At 47.7% G+C, this 25,145-nt stretch overlaps 2 protein-coding genes across 2 annotated transcripts; one reads left to right on the top strand and one right to left on the bottom strand.

Moving 5' to 3' along the window:
* The first annotated feature begins 1,617 nt into the window (after positions 1-1,617).
* LOC124706461 (putative leucine-rich repeat receptor-like serine/threonine-protein kinase At2g24130) lies at positions 1,618-4,863 on the top strand. Its single transcript, XM_047238129.1, has 2 exons — positions 1,618-4,339; positions 4,433-4,863. The coding sequence occupies exons 1-2, from the start codon at positions 1,618-1,620 to the stop codon at positions 4,861-4,863; spliced, it is 3,153 nt and encodes a 1,050-aa protein (XP_047094085.1).
* Positions 4,864-5,763: 900 nt separating this feature from the next.
* LOC124685170 (phospholipid hydroperoxide glutathione peroxidase 1, chloroplastic-like) lies at positions 5,764-11,185 on the bottom strand. The gene is made up of 6 exons (XM_047219499.1): positions 10,949-11,185; positions 8,704-8,780; positions 8,542-8,603; positions 7,292-7,410; positions 7,037-7,204; positions 5,764-5,912 (listed from the first exon to the last, which is right to left on the bottom strand). The coding sequence occupies exons 1-6, from the start codon at positions 11,168-11,170 to the stop codon at positions 5,883-5,885; spliced, it is 678 nt and encodes a 225-aa protein (XP_047075455.1). The 5' UTR covers positions 11,171-11,185; the 3' UTR covers positions 5,764-5,882.
* Between the last annotated feature and the right edge of the window lie 13,960 nt (positions 11,186-25,145).

Raw genomic sequence — 25,145 nt, 5'->3', positions numbered from 1 at the left:
CAGTTGCTCAGTTCAGACAAAAACCAGAATAGTTGTTGTTTTATCAGTTGCCTTCTTCCTAGGTTCTTTTCTCTATACAGTCTTACCATGATCATGTGACAAACATAGCTACAGAAACATAAACTTGGTGAATTTTTATCAGTGTTCCACCAAGCATTGTAGGTTTTTTTTTTTGAATCATTCTTAAACTGAAAGAGTCACATAAAACCGAGAGGTGGCAGCAGTATAGTAGGGCTGATGACATAATAGCATCCCTTTCTTCAGTTTCAGCTCATAGCCATTTTTTGAAATATGCTGGAGGTGCAACATGACTGGTCTAGGAATGTCCCCGTATACCGAAAGATGTGGATGTCTCCTCATTCGTGTCCATCATGGATGTTGATCTATTTTTTTCTTGCTAGAGATTTCTTTGTTTTCCTCTCTTTTTTCTGATTTCCTTTTTTCTGATTTCCTGTGTGGTGCCCGTCATCGAAACGGGAGACCGGAGAGATGAATGAATACTACTAAAATCTGACTCGGAGCGAATTGCATTTTCATCTAGATGATGGTTAATTAGACACTCCCACGAAAAAAGACCCATCCCCAGTTAGATTTCCCGTGAGATCGTATCCATGCATCCACAGTTCCACACCACCAGGCCCCACTCGTTAGCCAGACGTGTGATGAAGTAGGCTGTGCCTTGGGATGAGTCCGGGCGTGCGGGAATCCACCGTTCTATTTTTGCCAAGAACTGTTTGCGTTTGTTATTCGTGCTATCTCGTGAACTTCGGTGCGGCTAAGCTGTAATGCCCAGCAGTGTGTAATCATAACCTTGTTATCGTATGGTTTTATTAATTTAAAGTCGGGCAATGCTGCCAGTTATCTAAAAAAAAAACTGAAAGAGTCACATAAACCGAGAGGTGGCAGCAGTATAGTAGGGCTGGTGACATAATAGCATCCCTTTCTTCAGTTTCAGCTCATAGCCATTTTTTGAAATATGCTGGAGGTGCATATGACAATTAACATGACTGGCCTAGGGATGTCCCCGTACACCCACCGAAGGATGTGGATGTCTCCTCATTCGTGTCCATCATGGATGTTGATCTATTTTTATCTTGCTAGAGATTTGTTTGTTTTCCTCTCTTTTTTCTGATTTCCTGTGTGGTGCCTATCATCGAAACGGGAGACCGGAGAGATGAATGAGTACTACTAAAATCTGACTCGGAGCGAATTGCATTTTTATCTAGATGATGGTTAGACGCTCCCACGAAAAAAGACCCATCCCCAGTTAGATTTCCCGTGAGATCGTATCCATGCATCCACAGTTCCACACCACCAGGCCCCACTCGTTAGCCAGACGTACATGCATTCAGGCTCTGAGCGAATGAAGGCACGCCACGGTGCACCTACATGGAGTCAAAACCTTGGCGCGAAGGTGTGTAACGGCCGCCGCGCGACGGCAGTTAGGCAGGGCGCCGGCGATCGATCGATGCTTCTTCTTCTCATCTTCTCCCTCCGTCCTTTAAAACCCCACGCTGTGCAGCAAACGTAGCTATCACCAACCCATTTTGCCTAGCTCCGATGTGAGCTTGAGCTCCAGCTCTATCTACCCCCCAGCAGTACCACCCGCGCCATTTCATGGCGGCCACGCCAGCCAGTGTCCTCGCCTTTGCATTTTTCATCTTCTTCCCTTTTCTCCACGGCGCTGGAGGCGCATCGGAAGAGGACGACCGCTCCACGCTTTTAGCCTTCAAAGCCGGCGTTTCCGGCGATCCTAATGGAGCTCTCGCCGGCTGGGGTGCCTCGTCGGACGTGTGCAACTGGACCGGTGTCGCTTGCGACATGGTGGCACGGCATGTCGTGAAGTTGGTACTGAGAAAACAAAAGCTCTCCGGCGAGGTCTCTCCCGCGCTCGGTAACCTCTCGCACCTCAGGATACTCAACCTCTCGGGCAACTTCTTCGCCGGCAGGATCCCGCTGGAGCTCGGCAACCTCTCCCGCCTCAATTCGCTGGACGTGTCGTCGAACATGCTCGCCGGCACGGTCCCGCCGGAGCTCGGCAACCTCTCGAGCCTCAACTTTCTTGATCTCTCGGGTAACGGCTTTGGCGGGGCGGTGCCGCCGGAGCTCGGGAAACTCTCCGGACTAAAGCAGCTGAGCCTGGGCGCCAACCAATTTCAGGGCCCGATTCCGGTGGAGCTCACACATACCCGGAACCTGGTATATCTCAACCTCGGTGAGAATAATCTCTCAGGTCACATCCCGGCGGCCATCTTCTGTAACCTCTCCGCCTTGCAGTACATCGACCTCTCCTCCAATTCTCTGGACGGCGAGATACCCATCCGAGCAGATTGCCCCCTCCCCGACCTGAACTTCCTTGTCCTGTGGTCCAACAACCTTGTCGGCGGCATCCCCCGCTCGCTCTCCAACTCGACGAAGCTCCGGTGGCTTCTCTTGGAGTCGAACTTCCTCGCCGGCGAGCTGCCGTCGTCCGAAATGTTCGGCGGCATGAAAAGCCTTGAGCTTCTGTACCTGTCGTTCAACTACTTCAAGAGTTCCCAGAACAACACGGACCTCGAGCCGTTCTTCGCCTCGCTTACAAACTGCACCGGCCTGAAGGAGCTCGGTGTAGCCGGGAACGACCTCGCCGGCACGATTCCGCCGGTCGTTGGCCGGCTCTCCCCGGCACTCACGCAACTCCATCTGGAATTCAACAACATTTTCGGGCAGATCCCGGCGAACCTCTCCGACCTAGCCAACCTAACCGCCCTCAACCTCTCCCACAACCTCATCAACGGCTCAATCCCTCCGGGCATCGCCGGCATGCGGCGGCTCGAGCGGCTGTACCTCTCCAACAATCTGCTCTCCGGCGAGATCCCGCCGTCGCTTGGCAATGTCACGCGGCTCGGACTCGTTGATTTGTCGCAGAACCGGCTCGGCGGCGCGATCCCGGGCACGCTGTCCGATCTCACGCAGCTGCGCGTGCTCGCGCTCCATCACAACGACCTCGCCGGCGCCATTCCTCCGAGCATCGCGCGGTGTGCGAACCTCCAAAATCTCGATCTCTCCCACAACATGTTGGGAGGTGAGATCCCCGCCGACTTGTCCGGGCTGAGTGGCTTGCTCTACCTGAACCTCTCCAGCAACCAGCTGGAAGGCCCAATCCCGGCGACCATCAGCAAGATGACAATGCTCCAGGTGCTCAATCTGTCGTCGAACAGGCTCTCCGGCGTGATCCCACCGCAGCTCGGTACCTGCATCGCGCTCGAGTACCTCGACGTCTCGCGCAACGCGCTGGGAGGCAGCTTACCGGAGACCGTTGGGTCGCTACCGTTCCTGGAGGTCCTCGACGTATCCTGTAATGGCCTCACGGGGCATCTGCCTCTGTCTTTGGAGACAGCGGCGTCCCTGCGGCGTGTTAATTTTTCCTACAACGGCTTTTCCGGCGAGGTGCCCAGCGGCGGGGCCTTCCCGGGGTTCCCGGCGGACGCGTTCCTGGGTGATGCCGGACTGTGCGTGGGGATGTCGTCGATGGTGCCTGGCTTGCCTCGGTGCGGCGGCGTGCAGCGAAGAGTGCTCCATAACCGCCGGGTGGTGGTGCCCGTGGTCGTCACGGTTGCGAGCTTCGCCGTGGCTATCTTTGGACTCGCCGCGTGCCGGGCCGTGGCGAGAACTGCGAACGTCGGACGAGACGGGCGGCAATCGACGCTACTCTCGTACGGTGGCGACGAGTGGACGGAGAGGGGAGATCACCCGAGAATCTCGCACCGGGAGCTCTCCGACGCGACGGGCGGCTTCCAGCAATCGAGCCTCATCGGGGCAGGACGGTTCGGGCGCGTGTACGAGGGGACGCTCCGCGACGGCACGCGGGTCGCCGTCAAGGTGCTCGACCCGAAGACAGGCGGTGGCGAGGTCTCCCGGAGCTTCAAGCGGGAGTGTGATGTGCTGCGGCGGACGCGGCACCGGAACCTGGTGCGCGTGGTCACCACGTGCAGCCAGCCGGACTTCCACGCGCTCGTGCTCCCGCTGATGCCCAACGGCAGCCTCGAGAACCGTCTCTACCCTCGCGACGGCAGCGCCGGCCGCGGCATGGACCTCGCACGTCTGCTCGCCATCGCCGGCAACGTCGCCGAAGGGCTCGCCTACCTCCACCACTACGCGCCCGTCCGCGTCGTGCACTGCGACCTCAAGCCCAGCAACGTCCTCCTCGACGACGACATGACGGCCGTCGTGGCTGATTTCGGCATCGCGCGGCTGGTCAAGGACGTCGGCGACGACGGCCTCGACATCACGGGCTCTGCCGATCCGTGCAACTCCATTACCGGATTGTTACAAGGTTCCGTCGGCTACATTGCGCCAGGTAACCTACTGTCAGATTGGTCAGTGCAATTGTGCAAATGCATGGTACGTTCTTCTCTTACAAATTTTTCCATGTGTTCTTGCTTTGTTTCAGAGTACGGATTAGGAGGACAGCCTTCGACAGAAGGCGACGTGTACAGCTTCGGCGTGATGATCCTGGAGCTGATCACAGGGAAGCGGCCGACTGACGTGCTTTTCCAAGAGGGGCTGACGCTGCACGACTGGGTCAGGCGGCACCACCCACACAATTTCGCCGCCGTGGTCGCGCGGTCATGGCTGACCGGCAGGGGATCGCCGGTGGTGCAGGTTGACGAGACGGTGGGGGCGGACGACATCGTAGCCGAACTGATCGACCTCGGGCTCGCATGCACGCAGCACTCGCCGCCGGCGCGGCCGACCATGGTGGAGGTGTGCCACGAGATCACCCTCATCGGGGAGGACCTCGCCAAGCGTGGCTGCGCGGCGCCGTCGGTGGTGATGACCGTCAGCGATGGGTCATGCTCTACCACGGATTCGTCTTTCTGACAAATGGTTGCGAAATCAGGATATAGATGTGCGGCGCTTACACGTTTTGATCTCTGTTGATCTAGCTAGTCTGTGTATTGTTTGAGTTGTTTGTAGAGTTTTGCTAAGTTTGAGCTGACTGAGATTTTATGAAGTCTCGATCCATTTAAAGAAGTGTAAATGTAATTTAGATGACACTTTTCTAAAAAGCGTGGCTGTTTAGTGAAAAGGGCAACTTGCATTTTTAAGATTTACACACTCCTGCCCTCACTCAATTGGACTTTTCCCACAACTCGATACAATTACACTTTTCTGGATTTATCGAAACAGAAAAATGACTGAAACATAGACAAACCCTTTTCGGTTATAAAAGTTTCTAATTTAGACAAAAAAAAAAGTGGGGATGGGATATCTCTGGGAATATTTCGTTTAAACCCGAAGAAGTAAACAGACAAGTGAGGATTTTTCCGGGATTCGAAATAATCCCCTTCAACCCCCCGCAAATACACTAAGTAAACAAAGCCTACAGGTTGCGTTTGGTACGATGTTGCCTCACCAATTTCGCCTATTTTAGTGTTTGGCCTGCTCTTGCCACTTCTGTTGCTGTTTCTCTACAGCAGATTATAAAGTAAGAACAGCACAACAAAGCCCAGCAACAGTAAACTAAAACTGAGGAAGGGGTGTTATGCGCTTCTGTTCACTCCTTACAAAACCATGTCCTGCGTAGGCATGTGTGTATTGTTTTTGAAAACTGACACAAAAATAGGCATGTGTAGGTAAGTGTGTCGTGTGCCAATTTCGCTCCTTCCAGGTCATTGCCAAGAGGCCGTCAGAAGTATTTAAGCGTCTTAATTTTTGCTTGTGCTTCCAACCCAATGATGAGTACCAAAGTTCAGAAATGTCTAAACATATCAGTGAATATTTTGCAGAGACAGGAACCATTTTATCACAGAGGAGTTGTAATCACAAGCAAAACTTCAGTTCTCAGAAAAAAACAAATATATACAGGACATCTTAACTGAAGTTAGACTCTAAAGTACTTATGCCGCAATGAGCTTCTGGATGTCCTTCTGCAAGAAATACATGCCAGAAAGGCTGTGAGCTGCGGGGAACATCAACAGATGGTTCAAAAGAATAACATGCGGGGAATATGACAGATGTAGTTCACAACATTACATAGCTAAGAGAAGATTAATGAATGTACCACTCTATGAAGATAAGAAAGATGTTGCTCTTAAATTGAGAGATTTCAAAGGTATTGAGTGTATTTAGCAAACCATATAATGAAGGAAAACATAGTAACAAAATGGACCAGAAGCAAAAAATCGTGGGTCAATTGGATATGAAGTTAAATGGAATTTTGACTGGTCGACTATGCCATTCCAATCTCTAGTGATAAAATGAAATACAACAAAGGTCATATAACCCATCCACTCCTGCAATTTGTACTTTGTAATACTGGAAAAGAGCAGAGCACATAAGGGCCTGTTTGAAATTGATGTATTTTTTGGGTGGGCATCGATATCTAGTTCAAATTAACAGGCCTAAGTATATTATTGACTAATTTGGGCTTTAGTTTACGACTCGTTATCTTCAGCTTCGCCTAAAGTTCCGAATCACATAATCCCACGACAGAATGACACACTTGCCAAGCCTATGCTGCTTGCAGATGCCCCGTAGACCATTCTGAGCAACTATCATCATGAACTTGACATGATTCCAGCACCTAAGATTAGACAAATTTCGGTCATGCCGTAAACTGTGACTGATTGTTACAACTTGGAGCATGTGCCCTTTGGAGGACTCAAGTAGATCTAAGGCTCCCCAAGGACCCCAACAGTGTTCTAGGACCACAAGGCTGACTTTTAGGTCAATGCCCACACCCCAAGATCCGAGCCTGCAAGGGACTGGAGACTGTGTGTTTTATGAATAAATGGGCATATATTTGGTATCCTTTTAGAAACGCATGTCAACATATGTTCTGGAGTCCTAGAAACATAGAACCAAGTTAACTATAGTTAGTGAAAAATTGGAAGATCACACTAGATGCTGATAGGTTGAGTTAGTGTCCACTGTTTTTTAGAGTCATTAGATAAAGGAGAACAAAGGAGAGTGTTTCTTTCGGGAACTCAACTTTGCAAATCAAGTGAAGAGTAGCAAGAGTTCCATAAAGTGACAGAGAAGCTTCACAAACCTCAATTTGGAATGGTGAAGTTGTTGGTGGATACCTCTCCACAACTTTGCCGTTTTTGTCCACTAAGAACTTCTCAAAGTTCCACTTCACTAGATCACCCAAAAATCCTCCAGCACTTGACTTGAGAAACTTATAAATAGGGGCTGTGTTAGGTCCATTGACATCAACCTGCCATTGTATGCGCATCCAATTAATTTTGGCAAATGGCAGGAAATAATGAACACAAAGCATTGCTTCTTAGGCTGGAGTTACCACCTTATCAAAAATAGGAAATTCAGCTTTGAACCTTGTACACGCAAACTGTTTTATCTGTGGATTTGATCCAGGTTCTTGAAAACCAAATTGATTGCATGGGAATGCCAGAATCTCAAACCCTGCAATTTAAAAAGTATGATGATATCAAGCCTGCTAGGTTCGTGAAAACCATTTTCATACCAATGCTAGCAAAAAAAATAGATAAGGGAATGCAATTGTTCTGCAGTAGTTATTGGCAAAGCTCTTTGGATACTTTACTCATCTGATCTGAAGCGTAATTTTGTATTTTTTTCTCAAAATCGTAGAGGTTATTCAGATGATATAACTGAATATTATTTCAATATTTAATCACAACAAATGGAGGATGTGATCTCAAGGAAATAGGGGAAAAGAGCATCTAAACTGAATCACATCGAAAGATGTGTTCTACTAAATAGGCTAAATGGCATGGATGCAAGAGATATCTTTGATGTTTCAACTTGCATATTGCTGAGTGCCGTTAAGTGAACAAGATGTTCCTGATATATGTTCCTATGCATTCCCTGCACTAACGATTCCCTAGTGTTTAGGCACGTCGCTTCGAACTTTTCCCATAAACTCCTACAGATTCTCTTCAATCTCATCCATGGATGCTCATACGAGCGCATGACACCATGTTGGACAAAATCTTTGAAAAAGGTTGGTCGAATACTCAAGCAGAATACACCAAAAAAATCTCTTCTCTATATCTAAGCATGTGCAACCATACTTTATTATTAATGTGGGATATTTGTTCTCTCAGGAAAAAAAGTAGCCATTGTCGGAGAAAAATATTTTGATTTCGACTATATGGTTTCAGAATAATGGGACCAGCACAGGATATTCCCTGGGCAGGTTAACTTATCGCGAAAGGTTATTAAATATATTAATTTGCTCAACAAGTTATAAAGGGTTTACGAATTTGCATACGTACGCACTAGGCTGATTTTCTAGAGCAAGAGTAATAGCAAAATGACAAGAGGTTACTCCTGCAATAAAAAAAAAGGTCAGAAATGACTGAGCAGTTCCTTGAACATGTATAAACGAACACCTGTAAAGCAGACCTAAATTGTGCGTCATTTGATGTAAATTCTGATAACACTACTATGATTACACATACTAATGAAAGGGTAAACAACTCAACATAATTCACAGTGCTTGATTTACAGAACCGATAAATCAGCAGTGTCTAGTCCAATGAACACAAAGGCTAAACTGCAAATGAAGATTACCTTGAGCCTTGTACTTCTCGTAAAGATGAGATAGTTCGGTGTAATTTGCTGTTGTAAGCCCGCTGGATTTCACAGAACAAGGCGAGGTTCAATGCACAATAATGCATAACTTACTATACTGGGGATTAGGCAAAAGATACAAAAACATATGAAGAAAATTACCACTGTGAAGCAACATTAACAATCAACAGTGCCTTTCCCTTGAACTTGCTAAGAGCAATACCTTTTCCATCAATATCCTGAGAAACAGAGAGATATTTTCTCAGACACAAAAGCCCAAAATAGACAAGTCTAATCCCCTTAGGGAAGTATGCTGGATAAATCATGAATCGTATATGAAATAATTGAACATAAAATGCCATAGTATTGCAGTTATGGGAAAGCCCTAGGAAAATAAAAGCATCATGCTAGTAAGTAGCCAAAAATTTGCAAAGTAAAATTAAGAAGTGGGCCACAACAAATTTCATGAATATATATAACTTTCTTTCAAAAAGGAAGTTTTCCCTGGGCCTCTTCATCGACTGATGCACCAGCCTTAAATGTTTATATAATTAAGAAGTGGGCCACAACAAATTTCATGAATATATATAACTTTCTTTCAAAAAGGAAGTTTTCCCTGGGCCTCTTCATCGACTGATGCACCAGCCTTAAATGTTTAATTTTACTTCTAAAACAATCGAACTCTGGAGAATTGCTCTGTTCTCTCTTTTCATTTTACTTGGACCACGAATCTGCTTGAATAATATAAGTCTGCAAATGAACCACACGGCACACTCCCACGCCAGTACGTTTATGTAAATGTACTAGCACATGCTCCCAATGCAGTATAGCCTTTCAAACATTTTACTGAAGTGTAGACAAAAATTGAAATCTGATACTAGCTACCTCATGTTGAAAATTAGGACATCAGTATTACGAAAGAGAACCCATATTCGTGGTGATTTCAGAATTGTCCTCCTTAAGCTTAATTAAGATGCAGAAGTTATTTCTATCATAAGCATGTATCTGATAAGGAAAAGGCTGATTATGTATAACTTCTGTAGATAGCTAATTCTGTAACACTTAAGTTGCAAATGTGTTCTTGTACTATATAAACCTTATTTGGCTAATTTCAAGGGTTTCCATCGGCACCATGAAACATATTTTACAATATTTGCAGTTTGCTACAACAACCTACCTCAACATTTGAACAACACAACATCGACTACCAAATTCCATGAATACTGAACGCATCACTGTACCCACTGCAGTTTGAAATGTTAATGTTACCCTCAGTGACAAACCTTGAAATGCTTCGAACTAAAATATAAGTTTCCAAATAAATTGTCCTGATTCGGCCAATTCGAACTAAAATTGTCCTGATTCTGCAAATGAATCACATGTCACACGGCACACATCGACGCCAGTACGTTTATCTAAATGTACTAGCACATACTCCCAACGCAGTATATAGCCTTTCAAACATTGACTAGAGTGTAGACAAAAATTGAAATCTGATACTAGCTCACGTTGAAAATTAGGACATCGGTAGAAAGAAATAGAACCCCATATTCGTGGTGATTTCAGAATTTTCCTCCTTAAGCTTAATTAAGATGCAGAAGTTATTTCTATCATAAGCGTGTATCTGATAAGAAAAAGGCCGATTATGTATAACTTTTGTAGATAGCTAATTCTGTAACACTTAAGTTGCAAATTAACAGGTTCTGCTATATGTTAACCTTATTTGGCTAATTTCAAGCGTTTCCATTGGCACCATGAGACATTTTTATAATAGTTGGAGTCTGCCACAAGAATCTACCTCAACATTTGAACAACACAACATCAACTACCAAATTCTATGAATACTGAACGCATCATCGTACCCACTGCAATTTGAAATGTTAATGTTACCCTCAGTGGCAAACCTTGGAATGCTATGAACTAAAATATAGGTTCCCAAATAAACTGGCCTGATTCGGCCAATTCCAAGCACGCCCAAAAATGCCACAAAGCATTTCAAATACTCTGTATTGAGTACAGCAGATGGTTACAACACCGCCCACCTACCTCAACGACATACCATCAAACACCTAATGCTGCCGCAGACAACCACCCAAATTCACACAAATCTCACCTAGCCCTTCCACTGAACGAGGGCTTGCAATTTCACCCATCGATCGCGCACGGTCACACTTCACACGCAATCGAGTACGATACCACCGAAAAGGGGCCATTCACACAGGGGCGGAGCGTAGTGTAGGCCATACCTGGCCATGGCCCATCCTTCTCTCCCTGTATTACCTTAGGATTTGGTATAAATTCGGCCCACTAATCTTAGTCGGCCCAGTCTACATTGAGCTGGCCCATCCTTGGTATGGCTTCACGCTCCGCCACTGCATTCACAACTATGGAGGCGAGAACGGGTCACCTTCACGGTGAAGTCGTAGATGCTCTTCTCCGTGGCTGCGGTGGCGTAGGCGACGCCGGGCGCCGACCTGCGCCTCCGCGGCGCCGCGACGGAGACCGCCGCCCTTCTCCATGCCGCGGAGTGAGCCGGTAGGGGCGCGAAGGATGCCGCCTTGGGGAGCCGCGAGGCCTGCGAGGCGGGGAGGAGGCAGGCGAGCGCCGCGGCCGTGGTGGAAGAGGCCATGATGCTGGCGTGCCCGGCGGTGTGTGGTGTGCTCGGGGAGTGGGAAGAGACAAGGGTGGTGGCGAGGAAAGCCTGGGCGCGGTAGCGGCGCCGGATTGGTTACCGGCGATTCTGGTTAAGGACGGAGGGAGCTGTTGTGGATGGACCCCTGGGTTTGTCTAGATTTGCAGACAAGTTCTCCACATTTCGTCCTTGCTACTACCATTATTTTTTTCTCCAGAAATAGACAGAGGAATCTCTTTTAGATTAGATGAATCTAACGGGCTGTTGATTTTGTAGCAGAGAAAAAAATCAACACAAAGCAAGTTCTTTATTGGTTCGCCAAGAGAAACATGGTGCAATGGTCGAGTTTTCGTCGCTCAACAAAGCGAGGGGAATTTTTTTCTCCACTCCAGCCACAACATATCTAAAACCCCCGATTAAGTCTAGGTCTAGCAAAGTCGGAGATCTTACTAAGCACCCGCTCTTAGAGAGGGGGCATCAACATAGTATCATAACAAGTTGGCTTGGATGCCAATCCTTCGAAGAATCAGGTGAAAAAGCATCTCCAATGTTCCGGGAAATCAAACATGGTGCCATGAAATTATCTAGGAACTGTAAAGGCCCATATATGTGATGTATGTCTTTCTTTCTTTACATATGCTTCTTCTAGTGTTCTTGTTATCACCATCAAAAAGCCTCTTGGTGTAAGATGACAAGGACCACCTAAGGTATCGGCTCGGCGAATCCAGAGACTTGGATCCTTCAAAATTAAAGCGAGACATTCGGCACAAAAATCTAACATAGAACTGAAAGTACATAACAAAAACATAGATCCATGTTCTTCTCAAAGAAATACTTTATGAACTCACGATTTTCTTGGTGAGGGAGCTTATGGTTCTAATTGTGGGAAAAGTCTTACTCACTCCGGTCCTTTTTAATTGAATCAAATTTAGTACAATATTGTACTAAATCCGAATCAATTAAAAGAGACCGGGAGTACTAATTAACAATGATGTGTAGTTAAATATTTTAGAAAATAATAATATTTAGAAATGTGCAAGTAGCCAATGGCACACTTTTACACAAGAATTTGAATATAAATTTTATATGACTATACTTTATAATGTTGAATCCGATATTTTTTTTTTTCAAGAATGAATCTGATCGGTTTAGAAATTATTATTTGCTTCACAGTCTTCTGAGTCTTGTGTTATATGCCACAGTATATCTTTTAAGCAAAAAAATATTGCATAATTTCGCCACACCAAAGGGGGGGGTGCAGAAAAGAAGTTGATTTTTGGCTGGTGGCTCTGGACTCTGGTGGGGCAGCGGACACGTGAACCGGTGTGGGCCGGACGGGTGTTGGTCTTTTTCAGCGGGCGCAAGGCACGAGCTGGACCAGCCAATTTTCAGTCTTTATCCACTTCGTTGCGGACTTGCAACGCCCCGGTTCCGGCCAGCATTTATTAAGGCACTGGATGATGCACATCGTCTCGGCCGATGGGTATGCGATTGTTTGTTTCGATCGTGTAATTGCTCTTTGTCAAACATTATTATCTCTCGGTCGTTGTCGCACAGTTCTAGTTAACTGTTCATTCTGCAATGTAGCACACTCAATTTCAGTCCATATGCATGAACCCGCCCCCCATTCGAAAATATGGGTATGTTTAGATTTGTGCTAAGTCAAGGAATATAGAATTTGACTAACTTTCAAGACAAATGCAGCAACAATTTAACACTAAGATAACCCACAATAGAAGTATCATAGATAGTATCATGCATTTCATGTACTTATGCAAAATGCTCATGTGGCAGTGCAATTAAAGATGAGAGAGGGGATACTAGAATCATAGGTAGATACCATATCATAGCACATACTACTAGCAAAATTTAATGTGAAGTAAATCTTGTACATATATTTGCATTGAGATTCTACAAATCAATTAATATAAGAAGACTATGATACTAGTATATGATAACATGCATTGTGAAGATAGTAACATGTACTCCCTCCATCCACAAATAAGTGTACATGCGGGTTTTTCAAAATAAATTATGAAGTAGAGTAGAAATACATTGGAAACATGCATCTCCCCTCTTTAATTCTTTCACCTCCAATAAGTTAAGTGCATGTAAAAAATAAGCTTAATATTATTGGGTTTGATTTCCGTGCGATGAGAGAGAAGCAATTAAAGTGCATTGGAAAGATAGGGGTACAATCTTTTGTGGACAAAGTTTAGAGCTAGATGTCCACTTATTTGAGGATGGAGGAAGTAGTAGTATCATACGCATGATACTTCTATATGATACTGATGGGATTCGTAGCATAGAAAACAAAAAAATTTCTACCGCAAGAACGAAACACAAGCCAAGATCTAATCTAGTAGACGGTAACAACGAGGAGATGAAGAGACTAACCCTCGAAGATTCGCAAAGCTTAACGAGATTAGATCTCGGGGTGGATGTAGTCGATCACTTGCCGCTTGCAAAAGCGCGTAGAAGATCTTGACGGTGCCACAATCGGGCAGCACCTCCGTACTCGGTCACACGTTCGGTGTTGATGAAGACGACGTCCTCCTCCCCGTTCCAGCGGGAAGCGGAATTAGTAGATCCTCCTCGGAATCCCGGCAGCACGACGGCGTGGTGGCGGTGGTTGTGGAAATCTCCGGCAGGGCTTCGCCTATGCGCTGCGGGAGAGATATGTGGAGGAGGGGCGCTAGGGTTTGGGGAGAGGGCCGGCCACTTGGGGGTTGCGGCCTAGGAGGGCTTGGTGTGGCCGGCCCCTCCCCTTGGCTCCTCATTATATAGGTGGAAATCCCCAAGAGTTGTAGTCCAAGTCTTCGAATAAGACCCCAACAACAAAACCTCCCAAAAGTGGGAAACCTACTAAAGGGGGGAGTCCTACTCAAGGTGGGACTCCCACCTTTCCTTGAGGTGGGGTGGCCGGCCACCTCAGGTGGAGTCCACCTGGGACTCCTCCCCTTAGGGTTGGCCGGCCAAGCTTGTGGAGTCCCTCCGGGACTCCACCTTCCATAGTGCTTTTCTTCTGGACTTTTCTAGAACCTTCCATAAATGCACCAGATCATTTTCAAACTTATAAAATGACTTCTTATATACGAATCTTATTCTCTGGACCATTCCGGAACTCCTCGTGATGTCCTGGATCTCATCCGAGACTCCGAACAAAACTTCGAACTCCATTCCATATTCCATATCTACTCAAACGACATCAAACCTTAAGTGTGTCACCCTACGGTTCGCGAACTATGCAGACATGGTTGAGACTTCTCTCCGACCAATAACCAATAGTGGGATCTGGAGATCCATAATGGCTCCCACATATTCAACGATGACTTAGTGATCGATTAAACCATTTACATACGATACCGATTCCCTTTGTCACGCGATATTTTACTTGTCCGAGGTTTGATCATCGGTATCACGATACCTTGTTCAACCTCGTCTCTGACAAGTACTCTTTACTCGTACCGTGGTATGTGGTCTCTTATGAACCATTCATATGCTTGCAAGCTAATTAGACGACATTCCAGCGAGAGGGCCCAGAGTATATCTATCCGTCATCGGGATGGACAAATCCCACTGTTGATCCATATGCCTCAACTCATACTTTCCAGATACCCAATCCCACCTTTATAACCACCCATTTACGCAGTGGCGTTTGATGTAATCAAAGTACCCTTCCGGCATAAGTGATTTACATGATCTCATGGTCGAAAGGACTAGGTAACTATGTATCGAAAGCTTATAGCAAATGAACTTAATGACGTGATCTTATGCTACGCTTAATTGGGTGTGTCCATTACATCATTCACATAATGACATAAACTTGTTATTAATAACATCCAATGTTCATGATCATGATCATGAAACAATGATCATCTATTAATCAACAAGCTAGTTATACAAGAGGCTTACTAGGGACTTCTTGTTGTTTACATAACACACATGTATCAATGTTTCAGTTAATACAATTATAGCATGGTATATAAACATTTATCATAAACACAAAGATATATAATAACCAATTTATTATTGCCTCTTGGGCATATCTCCAACAGATACTATGCATTGTGACTAGTCTAAAATAGTAGCACTTTACCATAGCAGTTGTGTTCTGCTGGGAACAACCGAAGTGGTGGGGGGCCTAAAGTCCCCAGGGTAATGTGGTCTCTAATGGGTTGTAGAAGACCGACAAAGGTACCGAGGTCGGAACATATCTAGGGGATATGTGGCCCGGCGAGGGTATATAATCGAGGTTGGAATAGACCGGTGAGGATCCAAGGTCAGAACTACAATACGGGTGGGTGTGCGGGGTCGCGGAGGAATGCAATGATTGGCTAGGACCTTAGACCGAGCCCCATACTAAAAGAAGTATGGACGGGAAAGTTCGCCCGGTTGTGTAACAAGGCTAAGTTCTTTTATGGGTACAGTAACACACCTCTGCAGAGTGTATCAAATTGTGGCTTGTCACTCCCTGTTTCGGGTTTGGGACTGCGAACGCAGCTGAAAAGGAACTTCATGAAGTTCTAGACACCCTGTGAAGGCTGCCGGACATGTTTTATTCAGAATACAAGCAACCTTTTGAAGAAATGTTCATCAAAACTTGTATTGCCAATGACTTTCTGGTCCATGGCTGTACTTAGTGCATTAAACATCCATTTTCTATAATGAACTTGCTCGGTACGCTCGAACTCATCCTTTTTTGAATCCTCTGCTTAGACTGCCTGAACAACTTGGAGGAGACCAACGAAGGAGCTGGGGCCACTAAGGGCGTATGCTACGAGGAGCCAGATCTGTCTGGAGGCTTCGAGGGGGTGGACTACGTGACAAGCTACGACATTGAAGCGCTCAACAAGGAGGTAGAAGCGTAGACATCACATTTAAGTAGTAGTCGGACATCATCGAACTCTATAGAATAATGTTGCTCGAGTAGTCATGGTGCTTAGTCTTCTGGCACCGCTTGTTCGCAAAGTAGGTAGAGTTAAGCTAGTAGTACCGAGTTATCCTCTATGGATCCATGAGGGGCTCAACTATGATTTGCATATATGGCTTGTAATATTAAGAGAGTAAATAAATGACCAACTATGTTTCTGTTGTCCCATTCTAAGATATATAATATTTATGGATTGGTACTTCACAATTGTTATGTCAACGATTAGCGTACTACAACATGTAGTGATGAAAGTATAGAGATGGTAAACCTAGAGGGGGGGAGTGAATAGGTTTCTACAGAATTTAATTCTTTCTTTGCAATATTAGGCTTTGCGGAATATAAAGGTGAGCCTAATGCAAACTAGGTGAAGCAACCTATATGAGGATACAACTAACTCGAGCACGAAGGCTCTCACAGGCGATTAAATCACAAGTAAGGAGTTCGGTTAGAGATAACCGATAGCACGCGGAGACGAGGATGTATTCCCGTGTTCCCTTACTTTGCAACAAGGTACGTCACGTTTGGAGGAGTGGAGGTCCCACAAAGGATTCCCCGCGCCACGAAGGCTCACCCTATTCTCCGGAGCCTATCCCACGAAGGAATAGCTCTCTCACTTGTGGTAGACTTTGAGGTAGCCTCCAAACCTTCACAATCTTGCCCGGAGCAGATCCACGGCCCGGATGCTTCCGGACTCCTCTTGCCCACCTAGGGTTTCCAAGGAACCCTAGGAAGCAAGCTTCTTGATGAATACAAGGGGGAATGAGATTTGGCTTGGTAGAACGGTATATCGGGTCCTCCTCTATCGTTTCCCCGGAGGGATTTGAGTTTGGGTGGAGGAGGAGGGAGATCTGAGGCTTTTGGTGTTTCTAACAATGGAGTATGAGAGGAGGAGCTCAAGAACAGCTTGTAGTGTAGTGCCTAACTGTTCAGAGGTAGGAGAAGACCTATTTATAGTGTTCTTCGAAATATGGCCGTTGGTCACTTGCCACATCAGCAGATTCCTCGAGGAGCCCGGTCGACCGGATCTGGCGCCGGACAGGCCGGTCCACTGACCGGGCCGGCCGGTTTCCAACCAGAGCTGGGACCGGGTCTTGACCGGACAGGCGCCATTCCTTACTGGATAGTGCCCGGATGGCACAGGCGCAAAGGCCGGTTGCCGACCGGCACGCCCGGTCTGGTGCCCGGTCCGACCGGGCCATGGACCGGGGCAGCCGGTCCAAAACCGGGCTGGCGACCGGACGCTGACCGGGGAGCTCGCCCCTCTTTACTGGATCTTGCCCGGATGGCACCGGTGCTTGGTCCGGTTGGTGACCGGGTGGTCCGGCGCCAGGGCCGGTCCGACCGGATCTGGGACCGGCCAGTCTCTGGAAAATCTTGCTGATTCTTCATCGAATTGGGGGGGGTCTCCCGTTGCCTTCTTGTTCCATCGATACACCATTATACCTCTTTGGCTAATACCTGTGAATTATCTTGTAGACATGTATTAGTCCAAATACTCTAGCACGGTGTCATAGTTACCAAAATAATGGATAAGGGTAAAATACCCTTACAATCTCCCCCTTTTTGGTATACGATGACAAACCGAGCTAGAGTCACATATAAATATTATGATAAGCTTTAAACCTTGATTCCATATAAGATATTGAGACGGCTCCCCCAAAAAGTGTGCACTTGGAGAATTTGCGTTTGAATGCAAAGTGCAACACTAGTGGATCATGAGAAGCTCCCCCAATATCTTTAGGAAACAAGTATGGTATGGAGATGTGCATATCAAGATATATAAGCATAGCATACATAAAACATCCTAACATAGAGTAGCACACATAATATTCGTCCATACAAATTATTCGAAGTAGCAAATCCAAATGGTTCTTGAGAAATCAAAGCAAACAAGCACAAGCCATATAAGAATCAAATAAAGCAACACCCATGGCTTGTGGCAATCAAAGAACCCCAAAGAACCCCGTGGTCCTAGACTCTACTCTCTTCTCCCCCTTTGGCATCGGAAGACCAAAAAGGCGAAGAAAAGAGGAGAGATGCTAGCGTTCCCATCAATAGAACTCGCGGCCCGCGGATGGAGAGCTGCCATCACCATCCTCATCGTCATCCTCTCCATCATCATCGTCGCCATCGTCATCCTCATCACCTTCATCCTCTTCATCATCAGCAGCAGCATGAGGTGCACGAGCAGGCCTAGGAGGTGGACCACCAAAGGTGTACAAAGAAGGATCAAAGTTCTGGAACATCTCATCAGAAAGGAGAGGCATCTCCCAGTTTGGTGCATGGACAGGTTCCAACTCAGGGCCATGAGGAGGAACAGGTGCATTCCTAGCAGCTGAACGTACTGGGCAAGATTTGGAGTCAACCGTTCACGAACACAGCGTCGTAGCTCACAGTAGATGAGATCACAACCGTCAATAAGTTTCTGGTGCTCAGGATGGCAGTAGTACATCAAGTTCAGATGGTATGCACGGCATTCACTTGTATCGCCGATCTTGCTGATGAGACTCTCACGGAACAGCTTGGCAAGTATAAGGTAGGAGTAGTACATGCCAGAGATGCTGGGAGGTCCAGGTGCGGGGTCCGGAGGATAGCAAAAGGCAATGTCCCCTCTGGTGAACGTCTGCTGAGAATATATCTTGAAACCACGAGCACGGCCTCCACCAAACCCCAAGGCTTCACAGAGATCAAGATAGTTGCAAGTGTATTTCTGTTTGCCAGTCATCCAAGTCATAGTCCGAGCTGCATCATCATGGAAAAAGACTGTGCAATGAAACTGTCTCACCAAGATCGGACAGTAGCACCCATCAGTAGGTGTCAAACACATAAGATCATACAACCCCATCCGCCTCAAGGTCTCAACCACAAAGCGAAACTTGGTGGCTTCATACATTCCAATGACATCCTTGATGGCCTTGGGCATAACAATGGTGCCTGTCTTCATGTGCTCTTGGGAGTTATAGTAGTCGTCCCACATGACTTGCTGTGTCTTGGTCCAGAAAAACTTATCTCCCTCTGTGTAAGTAGGTTCCTCAAAGCGATAGGGGTTGGACTCTCTGAGTCTTCGCCATGCACCAACATGGACATTACCAACATGGAACTGTGGAAATTCCTCATCACCGTATTGTGCTACATTTTTATCTTTCCTCTTATTGGCAGATGTCTTGGAGCGTCCCCTAGCTGAGCTGCCACCAGTGGACTGAGATGCACGGCCACTACCACGGCGTGGTGGAGCCGTTGCAAGCCTTCCTCTCTTGGCGGTAGTGCCACGATCCTCACCGCTCCAACTTCCCGAAGACATTGTCCCCTTTGCCCAAGTGAGCAGGAGGAACACGTGAAGAGGGCTTGAGGACCAAATCCCCAAGATCTCCTAAAATATCTTGAGAGGAACCAAATCCTTTGGTGAAGATGCTTGAGGGATCCCGATCTATGGTTGGGTGTAGTTTGGAGAGAAACTAGTGGGGGGAAGGACCTAGGACGTGGTGGAGCTGGTGGAGGCGGCGGCCATGGAGGTTTGGAGATTGGGGGATAATGAGGAAGAAGCCCCCAAGGGGTATCCTCCTTCAAAACAGAACATGCCGCGCGGCCGGTCGGGCGCTCGGTCGACCGGACCTGGCGCCGGCTGATCCGGCCCAGGGGCCGGTCCAACCGGGCCAGAGACCGGCCACCCAGTTTTGTCTCGTTTTTGCCTCGTTTTGCCCCTATTCTTTGTGTAAGTGTGTATGAATGCTCAGATGATGATGACATTGTTACCCTCCAAAACCCACCGACAGGCAATGGCTGAGCAACACGAAGAGCCGGGAAGCTCCCAGGGCCGCTTAGTGGATCCCTGGCACCTCGCGTCGTCCCGCAAATCTTCTGGCCAACGTCCTGGCGGTTGCTAGGGCGTGCCACCTGACCTAGACCCGGTCAGGAAGGTGTTAGTGCTTCGATTGTTCCTGCATGGTAGACACGTGCACATTAAATACGAGCCCTATCGGCTCTCAGGTTTCCCTGTGGATCGGCTCAAGGAGCCGATCGCCCCATGTTTCACGTTGGATTCACAATGGCATGGGGATCCTGCTTGATCAGGACAAAGCTAAAACGATCCACGACAGTTTAGGGTTTTCACCGCATAACCGGAACGTCCTACGTGTGATCGGGCCTAGCAGCTACGAAAGACGATGCAAACCACCCCTACGAGAGTCCTAAAAACCAACATGACGTCGATTCCCGGAACATCCCTCGCAGGGACGGTGAACAGCATCTAACGCACCACCGGATCCTCCGACCCCATCGTAAGGCCTAACTATGCAGATATTAAACTAATCCTTGCGGAGCAAGGAGCAACTATAACGGATCGGATCTACTAAGTAACGAAAAAGCAGGATGCTGCCCTTACGTCTGGATAGACGTAAGGGCAGCTAGGTGTCAAGGGACGGCATCGCCACGCAGATATGCACGTGAAAGCATCGATGCAAGCCCCTAAACACCTAAGGATAAATAGTACTGCTCGCCATCAACAAGGCTTCAGCACGAGCAGTACAAGGTTAACGAATAAACGTGTACCGCCTAGATCGCTAGATGCGATCTAGGCAGCATGGTGCTTACCCGGAGAAACCCTCGAAGAAAGGGGTGGCGATGCGCCTGATTTGTGTTGGTTGAACGATGATTGTCCTCCTTTTCCGATAACCCTAGATACATATTTATAGTCCAAGGGACTTTCTAATTGGGGCGTGCACCTAACCGTGCACGGGCCAGGCTCTATCTCTTTAATCTAAAGACAACACGATCTAATATATTACAGATACATAGGCAGTTAAGCCCAAACTCCTCGCGCAAGGCCGCTTCAAAGATGCTCCACGTGTGCGTCCTTCAAGCCCATCTTCACTTACGGCCCACCTCCTGATTTGGCCAAAATCGGGTGGTAACACATGCCCCCCTGGTTTTGGTAATGATAATATCAAAACCATCTGTTTTTTCCTCGAGGGGTCGTGTCGTGGCAGAGCAGAACCGTCGCAGTTTTCTTCATGATGACGTCTTGCCTTTTCAACCTCTCTGCACGAATTGACAGTTCTAGCAACTCCCGAATAATCGGCTCTTCTTTTTTAAGCTATCGGCTTCTAATTAACTTGGCCGACAGCCCAAAGTCAAACAACCTCCAAAAAAGGGCCGATGGTGTCGCATCGGCCTCTACCATAAAACGAGCAAGGGCAAACCTCGTTGTCCCTCCCAACGGTAACTTGTAGCCTCCGTCTGAGAAAGCAAACCCAGATCCCCAAAATCCGCCGCCCGAGCATCTCCACGAGCTCCAGATCTCGACAGCGCCGCCCCACCTCCGCGACGCATCAAATGGCGGAATCGTCCAACACCAACGCCATGGTCTCGGGTCTGAAGGTAATACTCCACTGCTTCTTTGGCGTTAGGATTAATCTCAGGATCGAACAGAGGAACACCCGAATTAATGTTCTATTCCGTTATTAATTTTAGGTCTCCGATATCCTGCTGCCGCATCCTTCTTTCCCAAATTCCATGTGTCTTGGCCCTCGTTCTTCCGAGAGTCCTGCCCACTTAATCTCCTGTGAGGCGAACAGGATCCCCTTCGTGAATCAAAATTTGGATCTGACCTCCTGGGCCGACTGCCTACGAGCCTGGCCTAATCCTCCTGAAGGTTGGGTGACATGGTACACTAGAGTGTCCAAAACCCATTATGCCACCTGGGAAACGACAGGGATAGCCGATGCATTGTCACTATCATTGTCTCCTCTTGAAAAGAATGAGAACATTCTGAAGACCATCGGCTACTTTTGGTCCGACGCACTGAACTGTTTCATGTTTGGTCATGGCCCCATGACGCCAACTCTGCTGGATGTAGCCATGATCACAGGTCTCGACATTGCATCCCCCAGCCCCTCTGCCTTTAAGCTGCCAAAAGTCCCCTTCACCCTCTCTTCTAAAACAGAGTGTACAAGTTGGGGCGCCTACCTCAGGCGTTATATGAAAACCAAAGGCCCTGTAACTGAAAGGGAACACACGGCCTTCTTGAACTTCTGGTTGGAGCACTTCATATTCTGTGGTCCTTCACTCGCTCCAACCAAGAATTACCTTTCCCTAGCCTATGAACTTGCCAAAGGCACTCAACTCGGACTTGGTAAGCTGTTCCTTGGAGAGGTCTATCGATCTCTTCAACTGACATCGGTTAAACTGTTCTCTCAACGGACAGTTAAGACAGGAGGCCCCTGGTGGTTCATTCAACTATGGGCTCAGCTGTACTTCCAGAACCAGATCCCAGATTTTCCATCTTTGGCTACCTGTACCTTTCCAGATGTCCATGGGAAGGAGATACGGTGCACCAGCTATGGTCAAGCTTTGTATAGCCTCCCAGGCAGCAGGCTGATCCCTAAGGAAGCCGCAGGGTGGTTCAAAATTTTCTACCAAGGCTCAGAGGACCCCCTGTTCTTCCCCTACACTGAATCGGAGAACTTCGAGAATCCAGTCTCCTTCCGATTAGACAGCTTTGCCGATGACGCTGGCACCCGGCACTTGTACTCCATCATGATCCGTCCTTGCTTCCTCCCAGTCGGCATGAGTACCTCTAACCGGATCATCAAGCCTGGTTACGAGTCTTACCAACCAGTGGTAGTGGCTCGCCAGCTCGGTCTTGGGCAAGTGCCTCCACACCTCTTTCTTCATCACCTGACCGCGAGCAGAGCTGAACTGCCTGACATCCTTACTGGCCAAAGGTGCTACACCTTCTTTGACGCTCTGGCCATTCCAATTCCCCACAATCTTTGTTTCACCACCACTACCGATGGATTTGATACCTGGTGGTCCATGTGGAAGACCCATACCTTCAGAAGAGCTCTAGGACCGTTGCTGAGGCAACTCGATGCTGAATATGGCAAATTTCTTGCAATTGCCCGTGAGAATTGTCTAAAAACCTGGTTTTATTTCTTGGCAGGAACAAGACGGCCCAGAGCCCACGCAAATCGACGGCTCTCCCTTCACATTCCTTCCGCCAGCTCCGGTAGTTCTCTTCTGTCAGAACTCGCCGGCCCTGAAGAAGGTCATAATGCAAGGCCAGCCGATTTCACCAAAATCGGCTCCCAAGAGTAAAGCATCTTCGGGGCCTCGTTGCCCCCGAGCTTCAACCCAAGCGAGGAAGGCGGTGAGGAAAGTAGCTGCCAGGAAGACCCTGAAGCGCAAAGCTCCTATCCAGGAACATTTGCATGTAAGTTGACCCGAGCCCTGACTGATATCTGTCTTCCCAGTCTTTTTCCGACATGCATCCACTTCCTTTTTCAGACTTCCACCAAAGAAAACTCCAGCGAGGAGGCACATTCTAGTCAAAGGGACTCGAACCCAGGTAATTCTGAGAGATCCACCACGCAGAGTCATACAGACTCGCCAGCGTCAGTTTCTGGGAAAGGATCGACTCCCGAGCCTGTTGCCCCTCAAGCTCCAATCCAAGCAAGGTCCCGTGTGAAGCGTCGATGCATCAAAAAGGCTCGCAGAGACTCGCAAACTCCCTCCTCTAGTCAAGAGGTTTCGAATGCAACCACTTCATCAATTCATATCCCCTGTTGTCTTGATGTTACTTGGATCGGCTCACTATTCCTTTTGCAGATTAATGAGATATCTAGCGGGGACGATGAGGAGGTCCCGATGCCCTCGGCCACGCTAGGTCTGGCCGCTTCGACGAGCGTGGCCGGCCCAGTTGCTAACCTGGCCACGCCCACGGTCCAGCCGATTGTCCCTACATCGGCTGCTCCCCCTTCTCTAGGAGAGGTATGCTCCACTCCCTTGGCTTTACCCTTCCATGTGTTGCATACTCACGTCGTTCTTGTCTGTCTGTCAGGGATGTGATCCTTCGAGCTTACTAACGTTCGATCCGGCATCCATCGAGCCAGCTGCATCCAGAGCAAGTGAAGAGCCAAACTTTGACAGGGTCCACGGTCCCCTTCAGCGCCTCAAGGCTTTGCTCTCTTCCTCAGTTGAGATCTTGGTTGAGAATCCCGAGGCAATCAAGGGTATCCTTGATGAAATCCAGTCTCATCTCCCTATGACACTGAAGGTGAAGCTTTGGCCAGCTGCGACCCTGTCGGCTTTCGAGTCAGGGGTACAATCGGCTCGCCAAAGAATTACCCTTCGTCGCGCTCAGCTCCCATTGAGAGCCGATATTGCAGAGAAATGTCAGCGGCTTAACGAGAAAAAGACTGCTCTAGACGCCAAGACTGATACTTCTGCCCATAATGCTGAACTCGAAACCCTGCGCAAGGAACTGGAGAGCTTTGAAGAGAAGGTGAGGATGACCAAACAGCTCATCCAAGAGAAGGAGACCTTCATTGCCCGTTCTCGAGAGGAAGCGCAAGGCCTCACAGCCGATCTGAAAACTGATCTGGCGGAGATTCGCGCTCTGGGCAGCCAGTTGGTGACAGGCAAAGACGAAGACGACGAGGCTGAGATTGCCGAAGTGGATCGTATCCGCGCTGGCGCCCTTCACGCTCTTGATGAATTTCTTCAGAAGAATTTCTCGGTGTAAGCTACCGAATGTTGTACTGAACTCGCACCTTTGATTGTGGGTGACAGCTTGTGTCTCTTGCGTCGAAATTTGCATTTTTTTTTATTATTAGCCGATCGATCTCATGAATCGGCCCCTTTGGGTACAAACTCCGTGGCCTTAACCCTCTTCTGTGTGTATGCCCCCCAAGCCGAATCCTTCATCGGATTGAAGATGTCGGCTTTGTAGCCAATTCAAGATTATCTCACACCTCACCATGATAAACAGCACAACACTGAATCCCCATAGTGGGAATAATTTTAGCCGATCGCTGGAATCGGCTTCCTTGTGGTTGTCGATCTGACTATTCATCCGGTAGAGTAGTGCCGTTGAGGTTCCGGACATCTATAGCGACGCGCCATCGGCCATCCTTTTTCTTCGTAAGTACAACATTGGAAACCAAGTCAGTGTACCTGTACGGCCTGAGGCACCCGGCGTCCAACATCTGCTTGATATCCTTCTCGACTTCCTCAACCTCTTCTAGCTTGTTAGCTGACATA

This window comes from Lolium rigidum, chromosome 1, assembly GCF_022539505.1.
Source record: "Lolium rigidum isolate FL_2022 chromosome 1, APGP_CSIRO_Lrig_0.1, whole genome shotgun sequence".
NCBI lineage: Eukaryota > Viridiplantae > Streptophyta > Magnoliopsida > Poales > Poaceae > Lolium > Lolium rigidum.
This window is presented reverse-complemented; position numbering and strand designations above follow the sequence as displayed.

Coding starts and splice junctions, on each gene's coding strand:
- LOC124685170 (XM_047219499.1), bottom strand. CDS start 11,170: ATGGCCTCTTCCACCACGGCCGCGGCGCTCGCCTGCCTCCTCCCCGCC. Junction 8,781..10,948: donor TCTACGACTTCACCGTGAAG/GTGACCCGTTCT, acceptor TCTGTTTCTCAG/GATATTGATGGAAAAGGTAT. Junction 5,913..7,036: donor CTTCACCATTCCAAATTGAG/GTTTGTGAAGCT, acceptor TATTTCTTGCAG/AAGGACATCCAGAAGCTCAT.
- LOC124706461 (XM_047238129.1), top strand. CDS start 1,618: ATGGCGGCCACGCCAGCCAGTGTCCTCGCCTTTGCATTTTTCATCTTC. Junction 4,340..4,432: donor CGTCGGCTACATTGCGCCAG/GTAACCTACTGT, acceptor GCTTTGTTTCAG/AGTACGGATTAGGAGGACAG.